At 36.9% G+C, this 9,796-nt stretch overlaps 1 protein-coding gene across 3 annotated transcripts in view; it reads right to left on the bottom strand.

The window, feature by feature from the left end:
• LOC112073173 (uncharacterized) overlaps positions 1–5,698 on the bottom strand; it is a 7,159-nt gene extending 1,461 nt beyond the window's left edge. Inside the window, exons 1-3 of one of the 3 annotated variants that reach the window (XR_011476480.1) lie at positions 5,355–5,692; positions 4,980–5,078; positions 172–288 (exon numbers count right to left, since the gene is read on the bottom strand). Coding sequence is in view for 1 of the 3 variants with exons in the window: in XM_070440056.1 (XP_070296157.1) it covers positions 172–288; positions 4,980–5,062 (200 nt within the window). In the remaining 2 variants the exon portion in view is untranslated. Of the gene's footprint in view, positions 1–171; positions 289–4,979; positions 5,107–5,354 lie in introns of all 3 variants that reach the window. The other 2 variants (XR_011476481.1, XM_070440056.1) reach the window with 2 other exon arrangements.
• Positions 5,699–9,796: the final 4,098 nt, after the last annotated feature.

Genomic DNA, 9,796 nt, shown 5'->3' with positions numbered 1-9,796 from the left:
AGGGAGGGAATGTTGTGTTTGTTTAATATTGTTTTAGGACTATGAAAATGGACAAAAGGATTTGCCTACGGATTATAAAAACAACAAAAAGAAATGGGAAAATGGGAGAGGAGACATGACTGGAGACAGTGTTGTTTAACTCACTGACCATGACCCATGAGTTCTTCTTACCTTTGTTCAGTAGAAAAGTCTCCCTCTCTAAAGTATATAGGATGACCCATAGACTTGTCACTCTTCATGGACACACAGCTGGGTACAGGGGAGGCTGGTCTCTCCTGCTTGATTGGGCTTCAACACAACAGAGACAAACATTACGTCTCTCATCTACTCTGAGCTCAGATGGGAAACATAAGAAGAGTTTCATTCCAAAACGCTATATATCCATTTTCAGAAATGTTTTGCTTTAATTGTTTAAAGAAATTATGAAAGAGATTGGTGTGTTTTTTCACTATCTAATCATGTAATGGGATTGTTCAATGACAGACTTGTAGTTGTTTAAAATCTATCACTTGATGGTTTAATTTCAGAGGGACAAATAATAATGTTTTTTTTAGCAAAGTGCTATATATCTTCCTCACTCTCAAATGTGACCGTCCGGGCTCAAAAATGTAGTAACATTTTAAATGTTTTATTTTTCACATTGGATAAAAGTAGAGACTCAGAGCTATAAAATGGTATATCATACACTACAGTTGAGGAACAATGGGAAAGTAATTCCGCTTTGAAAGATGATAAAYTTGTAACYTCACTTTTGAGAAAATGTCCTTTGAATGTTTTGGTACCTACTGGAGAGCTCTTCTTTGTCTACAGKGGTGTTACTTTGGCAGATAATGTCACCCATCTAAAAAATAGTTTTTAATATATATAAATATATAATTAACTAAATGTATGATGTTTTTGGTTTATGTCTGTTTCATTGTTTGTTATGCTATAAATGGTTATTTTATGGTTGTAATAATTACTACTTTAGTAAGGAATTACACATTATTCAGTAGTACTGCAGTTGCTACATAATTCCAGTAGATGGCATCATAAGACCACAAATGACATTTCAGAAGATTAGTTTAGTTTTCTCCCTGGATACACCACCACTCCCCCTCACAGGAAAACTCCTGTGCGCTTCTTGCTGTCCCTTTCCACACTGCTAACGCAAGAGGAGGGACTGAAAAAGCATTAAACAGATTAGTGTGAAGTAATATAAATATGATTCATGTTYATTATTACCTGTTTTTATTGTTCTCGCTCTAGTAGTCATCTCAGCCCCGCTAAAAAGCTTTTGCCGTCACTCTGCCTTCTCCAGGGGCATGTTGAGGTAAATTTACGGGAGGGTTGCATGATGTAATTTATTGGCGGGCTGGAAGACCCCGTYGCCGTCTTTTCTATTCCGAGGTTGTTTACTCTAAATATCAGATATTAACATGATTTTTTTATACTGCATGTAAACTAAGGTTGATGTTCTGACAAGTGATTATTTACCCGGGGTTCAATACCTGCAATAGTTACAATTGTTTTGCTCTCCCAAAAGCAACACAGCCCTAATACAAGATATATAGCTAACTAAAGTAATGAGTGATAACTTTAGAAAATCATGGGACATATATTCTGTGGTTGCATGCTATTTTATGTCAATCATATTGCTGCYTGTAGCCTATAACTGATGCTTTATGGTCTTATGCTGCCATCTATTGTAAATTTAGCAATTAAAAGTTATTAATTCACAAACAGACATTGGTGAGGCAGCTGAGAAATAAAGTCTATTTTTCTGGTTAATTCCTTAGATCAGTCTCAAACCTGCCCCATCTATCCCATGCCATTTGCTGGACTTTCACATAGAGGTTACTAAGTCACCCAGTTCAAACCACCTATGAAAAATAAAACTAATGTGSCTTGTTGATCAAATGTTCTSCCTTGCAATAATAAATATCATAAAATAATAAAGTTATCAAAATGCTATTTTGTACTATAATGGTATTTACTAACATAATATTATTACTAAAATAGTTTCTAAAAGTGTTCTAGGCTACCCTACCCTAGAATTAGGGTTCGGGGTTAAGACTAAAATAGGTTATACCTCGGGTTAGGGGTTAAGGCTGCAATAGGTAATACATAGGGTTAGAGTTTCTGTATAGCACTTTGTGATATCTGCTGATGTAAAAGGGCATTATAAATACATTTGATTGATTGATTGTTAGGTTTAGGGTTTATAAGGCAAAAAACAGTATGGGTCTATATCTCTCTTGCTCCTCCCTGTGGCCATCTGTGGGTACTTATGGGATTTTTATGAATAATGACTAAATTATTTATACATTTGACATTTGACTAAACAGAATGCTACTATGTTACCGTATGGATGTATGAATCTTATTATAATCATAATACTGAATATAATGTGTGTTGTTTTAGTCAAGAATTAGAACAAGGACTTTCYGTTCCTTGTTAGAAACAAATGGAGTTATCATCAGACTGGCTGGAATGATGTGTTCATTACAGGACATTTTGTCTCTACCCAGGGAGGGGAGAGACCTTGGGCTAGTTGTAGATTGTTTAACAGGTGGCAGACAATGTAAGAACGCTAACTGTACTGCCATTGTATCCGAGAGGAGGAAGGACATTTTAAAACCTATGACGTCAGTTTTATTATATAACCTGATGTAAATTGTACTATGGTCAGTACTCTCGAGAATAAACACTATTGATTGATTGATTTTGAGACTGGTTTCTGTTCATTTTATGCTAATAAGTATCTTACAAATTCTTATGAATGGGYAGAGGGTTTTAATTGAACATTGAAATTGAAAACTCGAATATGGAAACTCGAAAATAAAACTAGCTCCGACTGAGAAAATACAGTTTGAACAGTCATCCAACTCAATATTCCAAGTGGGGAACTCGGGCCTCTTTCTAGAGCTCCGACCTGAAGATCACTGACGTCATAATTCAAAGTTCCCGGTTTTCTTGAAGCACCATAAATCCAGAGAATGACAGACTTTGATGACAACATTTTCCCACATGGACTGCTGCGCCACCCCACCTTACACGAAACACATCCCTTATTTTAAGTGTTTCTACAATTCTCTATGGGAAAAATGTATGGTGGAAAAACTATAAGATTTTGACACCAATGCTAAAATGCTAAAAGCTAAAATGAGAGACTACAAAGACACAACTCTTGATGCTGCAATGATGAAAATATCACAAAAACCAGGAGAGGAATTGCTAAAAAAAATCAACCAAAGAAGAAAAACAACCGTCTTTTGCACCAAGTATTAGTATAAAACAACAACAAAAACGCACACCACTCGGACACTCTTGACACCCATTCCAAATGGGAACTACAAACGTGGCTCATGCGCACAGTGCAATAGCACTATGAAAACATCCTTCTTCAGACACCCACATACAGGTAGAAACATCCCTGTTAGAGGTATCATCTCATGCAAGACCAAGGGAGTAAAATATCTGATCACCTGTTCACGTGGAAAAGCCTACGTAGGACAAACGAAAAGACAATTAAAACAACACATAGCTGAACACCACAGCTCAATCAGGTGTGAGAACATTGACTATCCGGTAGCAGCTCACTTTGTTGAAGCATCCAATCTCCTCCCTCAAATACACAGGCATTGAGCATGTTGCTCCACCAASGAGAGGAGGTAACATGGAGRTCCTACTACTACAAAGRGAGACAGGATATCCTGTCTAAAAACATTGACCCCTAGTGGTCTGAATATTGACGTTGATCTCAGGACCTTCTTATGAACAATTCTCTCTTTTAAATGGATATATTCTTTCTACATCTTATCACAGTACATCCAATATGTCCCCCTGTTGATGATGTTTATTATGCATTAAGGTTGAACCAAAACATTACATTAAATAGGAAACAATTAAATATGTGAAATTGAACAAAACAATAATGTATTTTTGTGCTAATGTTATGTACAATATTCAATTACGTTTTCATATGATAACAATAGCCTGATATATTCAATATGCCATAAACTATTGTTTTTTAACAGTTTCACTAATTCATTCTAATTAACTTAATCATGATGACACACCCCTCACTATTGTCATTGTTTGCACTAATTGCACTGTTTGTCTACATAACCTGGTTCAAGTATTCATGACATCACCCTGAAGAAGCCACAGTGATGCCGAAACATTGGTGATTTACCCAATAAATTACTGGGAGTTTATATATGGAGTTTATATATGGAGTGTGCCACTAATTTCTTGTAGCTTATAGTTTATTCGCCGTTAGTCAGCACCTCCACATATATTTTTTTTTATCTGGGTGTGCACCAGCTCATGTTATTTTTGGAAAAACTATTGGAACCATTTCCCTGTTTGACCTCTAGGTGTTATGGGTATTATGACACCTCCACTGTGGGGCTCTATAAAACTATTGGAACCATTTCCCTGTTTGACCGCTAGGTATTATGGGTATTATGACACCTCCACTGTGGGGCTCTATAAAACTATTGGAACCATTTCCCTGTTTGACCGCTTGGTGTTATGGGTATTATAACACCTCCACTGTGGCGCTCTATAGTGCAAATTTAAATGKAAGAATCTAGAGAATGTAACAATATTAGTTTCATCTTGCTGTGATGTAACAATATTTGCTGTGATTTTCAGCCCCCAAAATGAAAAAAAAAMAACTAAATAATTTCATAGAATTTAACTAAGACCACTTTCTTTTCGTCACAGACGGACACAATCAATGTGTGTTTACAGCTGAGGTTGTAACGAGTCTGCACACATTTGAATGGTGTCTCTGCGCCGCTCAGTTGACGTTTAGGAGAAAATATCAGACACTAAAATCTATTAATCTTAGAAAAGTAATATTTTACACACACATGAAGGTACCCAGAATACTTAATTTCTGATGAAAAAACACAAATGTGAAAAAATTATGGATATAGCGTTTTGGATATAAACTGCTCATAAATTCTTAAACAAAATTGTCATCTCACCTCTTAGCTTTGGCGTCATGTTCCCCAGAGAGACTAATTTTAGAGGCAGGRCCCCTCTCCTCTCTCTCCCCAGAGAGACTCATTTTCAATCAATGACCCCTAAACAGAGATCCAACATGTCATTGAACTATAATACATAAAAAAATWAAAAAATAGTAAAATATCCACAATATACGAATATATGAACAATATGTTTTTTTATTTTATTGCCTACGCCCAGTTAGCGCCATTTTGTATGATTGAACTGTCACGTAGCTGTCACAGGTGAAATGGACTGTTAGATCTGWGTGTTTCACTTTCATTCACTATACTAAAATTACACCATACATTTAATTTCTCTACACATTTTACAAAAATCCCTGGAAAAAGTCTTACCTTGTAGCCTGAATTCACAACCAGAACATGTCAAGTAAATTATATATTTTCTGTTGTGCTGAGAGAGCACCTTTTTGATGACAAGTGGCTCTGTATCTACAACATTCTACCAAAATCCTACATGAATAATCCCTGGATAGGATCCTTACTACTATCCCAACTTCAACATTCTACCAACATCATACATGAATAATCCCTGGTAGGATCCTTACTACTATCCCAACTTAAACATTCTACCAACATCATACATGAATAATGCCTGGTAGGATCCTTACCTTGCAGCCTGAATTCAAAACCAGAACATGTCAAGTCAGTGAGATGTTCCTTTGTGTGAGACAGAAACCTGGGAACGTTTATTCACCTCCCAATGTCAGGAAACTTTGTCATTTTTGTTCTGATTAACTTAAGACGCCATCATTTCTGTTAAAGTTTAGTGAAACTGACCCCATGTCAGCATAATCAGAAAACCAGTTTAACCTGTTTATGAGAAAAGCCATGGGTTTACAATAACATCTCTGTGAGCTTACTGCTTTTCCTGCAGTCAGATTACCTAGTGACCTCATGGTGGAATGGTATTCATTATTTTTCATTATTACCTGGAGTCCTTTCCTGCGTCAGATTTCCTAGTGACCTCATGGTGGAATGTTTTTCATATTGTATCATTATTACCTGGAGTCCTTTCCTGCAGTCAGATTACCTAGTGACCTCAGGTGGAATGTTATTCATCATTTTATCATTATTACCTGGAGTCCTTTCCTGCAGTCAGATTACCTAGTGACCTCATGGTGGAATGTTATTCATATTTTATCATTATTACCTGCAGTCCTTTCCTGCAGTCAGATTACCTAGTGGCCTTATAGGTGGAATGTTATTCATCATTTTAATAATTTCATATTTAATTAACCTAATAAAAAAAATTAGGCCGGAAATCTGGTGTTTCTATGCCAAATGGTTTTGTTATAGTTCAGTCAACTGTGATGTATATAAAGTGTCATATTGGGATGAAAAACCAATACATTTCAACTCCATATCTGACATGGTACAGGTGTCTTCTTGTTTTTAAGCCCAGAGGTGTACACCTTTGTTTCAAAGTAGATTTGTTTAAGACTTCCAACAAACACTGTGTGACCCTGATTCAGTCCACTGCATTTCAAGGTTAATCATTAAAAACAATACCGTATGAACAACTAGCAGTCTCCAGGACCAGTGATTCAAGTCTGAGGCTCTGTCCCAAGTGGAACCCTATTCCCTATATAGTGCACTACTTGATCAGAGCCAATAGTAATGCAGTATAGAGTGCAATTTGAGGAGGCAGACTGAGTTCCTGCCCTCCAGGACACCTACACCACCCGATGTCACAGGAAGGCCAAAAAGATCATCATGGACAACAACCACCCGAGCCACTGCCTGTTCACCTCGCTATCATCCAGAAGGCGAGGTCAGTACAGGTGCATCAAAGCAGGGACAGAGAGACTGAAAAACAGCTTCTAACTCAAGGCAAATCAGACTGTTAAACAGACATTATTAACATTGAGTGGCTGCTGCCAACATACTGACTCAATCTCTAGCCACTTAAATAATTAATAATTGGATATAATAAATGTATCACTAGTCACTTAAACAATGCCACTTTATATAATGTTTACATACCCTATATTACTCATCTCATATGTATATACTGTACTCTATACCATCTACTGCATCTTGCCTATGCCGTTCGGCCATCGCTCATCCATATATTTTTATGTACACATTCTTAATCATTCCCTTACACTTGTGTGTATAAGGTAGTTGTTGTGAAATTGTTAGATTACTTGTTAGATATTACTGTACGGTCGGAACTAGAAGCACAAGCATTTCACTACACTCGCATTAACATCTGCTAACCATGTGTATGTGACCAATAAAATGTGATTTGATTTGATAAACAAGGGAAATGTCACATGACCAGAAACAAGTACACAWTTTTTTTTATAAGATCCTGCAACTGTGGAGAGGTRAATACCTGTCTATTTATGGAAAATTGCCCTGATTAACCACTTAATCTTCTCTCAGTTTATGGCGCTGCTGCTCCTGATGACTTGTTTTTCAAATCATATGAGCAAAAAATATTTCGCTTTATCTGGGACGCTAAACCAGACAAAATAAAGCGTGACTCTCTATATAATGAATATGAATTGGGTGGGTTGAGATTATTAAATATAAAATCTCTAAACCTCTCTCTAAAATCTTCACTTATTCAACAGTTTTACTTGAACCCTAAATGGTTCTCCAGTAGATTAAAAAGAAAAGCTCATCCATTGTTTAAAAATGTTATTTTTGTCTTTGTGCAGATTGACATGTCTCATTTTCAATTAATTGAGAATGATACTTTTTTCAAAAAATCTTTCTTTTTAAAACCAGCATTGCAGAGCTGGCTACAATTTTAATTTCACACCCATGAAAAGATAGAACAAATATTACAACAAATATTATGGCTGAACTCAAATGTGCTGGTTGATAAAATACCTGTATTTATGGGAAAGATGTTTGAAAAGGGTATTTTGTTCTTAAATTATATTGTAAATTGTAATGGTAGAGTTATGTCCTTCATGGAGTTATCAGAATTGTACGGGAAGGTCTGTTCAATCCAAGAGTACAACCAATTGATTACAGCATTACCCCCAAAATGGAGGAGGTATTGAACTGGTCTGTCTGCCAAATATAAAGGATCAAAACTGGCAGAGGAATAACAATGTCATAAATAGGAAAGTTGTGGACACCAATGACTGTTATCATTGACTAATAGAGTGCTGTGGGACACCAATGACTGTTATCATTGACTAATAGAGGGCTGTGGACACAATGACTGTTATCATTGACTAATAGAGGGGCTGTGGGACACCAATGACTGTTATCATTGACTAATAGAGGTGCTGTGGGACACCAATGACTTGTTATCATTGACTAATAGAGGTGATGTGGGACACCAATGACTGTTATCATTGACTAATAGAGATGCTGTGGGACACCAATGACTGTTATCATTGATAATAGAGGGGCTGTGGGACACCAATGACTGTTCGACAGAGCCATCCTTATGTGTGAGGGTGCGTGTGCATGATAGTGATATAAATATATGTCATAGTTTCCTTTTTCATGATCACAATCTTGTGAAACCCAACCCTCCAAGATCCCCCCACATTCCCCAATAGCTGTCCCTCAACCATTCGAGACCCCTCCCACAGGCCCCCGAGAAAGAAAAAAAAGAAAAATACAATTAATTCCATTCCAAGAACCCAATGCACCAACACCAAGAACCCCAAGCACCAAACAACAGAAGAACCCCCAATGCACCAACAACCAAGAGAATGAACCCCCACCACCAAGAACCACCCAATGCACCAACAACCAAGAGACCCCCATGCACACCCAAGAACCCCCAATGCACAACAACCAAAACCCCCAAGCACCAACAACCAAAACCCCAATGCACCACAACAACCAATGCACAACAACCAAGAGACTAAAGAGAAAAAAGAAAAGACAGAAGAAAACAGCAAACAACAATGCAAAAATAATATAAAAAATAATAATACATTTAAACAAGGACATCAAGGACAACTAAAATCATAACAGCAATGCCAACTGTTATGTTTTGTTGCATGTCTGGCACTATTACATGTATGTGTGTGTTCTTGTATGTGTTTATTTGAATGAGAGTGTGTGTATATGCATGTGTACAAACACCTGCACGGCATCAGTCTCAGGCAAACCAGCATTAGTTGTAAAAACACTGCCACTTAGGTGTCATTCAATGTACTTTTATTATGTTTTATTTTTACTTTTTTCCCCTTTGACCATCATTCTCTCTCTCACACAGCAACTCCACTCCACTTGTCTCCAATTCCACATACCCAACCCTCAGCTCCTCAGCCCATCCCATCTATCTCTGCTGGCCACCCACTCGGTGTTCTACGCAACACATATCTTTCAACTATGCTATGATGTTTAACGTACAATTTCAATCTATCTAATCGAATAGAATCTAACATATGCGTGTTGAAGATAAATACTTTTACTAAGACTATTAGTATATTAGTAATTGACTGACCGGTCTCTCCAGATTCCCTAAGTACTATTTCTAGGGTCAATTTAGATCAATGCTATGCATTTTCAGCCATTCCTGAACCTGAGACCAGAAACAGGCTACCTGAGGGCAAAATATGCATTATTCGTAGCTTCGATGATTTTAGCCCCAAATATTCAACATTTTGTGTTGGCAAGAATTCTATATAATAATTTTAGCCTAAAAGCAGAAGTCTTGAATCTGCGTTGTTTTATATATTATAACTCATACACCCTGTACCATGAATCGGTACTCAAAAAATCTCTTCCCAACTATTTTGCAATCTGTATGGCCAGTTGTCAACATCCTGGTCCTCAAATGAAACTAGTATAGC

This window comes from Salvelinus sp. IW2-2015, unplaced genomic scaffold (assembly GCF_002910315.2).
Source record: "Salvelinus sp. IW2-2015 unplaced genomic scaffold, ASM291031v2 Un_scaffold2173, whole genome shotgun sequence".
Classification (NCBI taxonomy): domain Eukaryota; kingdom Metazoa; phylum Chordata; class Actinopteri; order Salmoniformes; family Salmonidae; genus Salvelinus; species Salvelinus sp. IW2-2015.
Note: the sequence above shows the minus strand (reverse complement) of the source record. Positions and strands in the feature narration are given on the sequence as shown.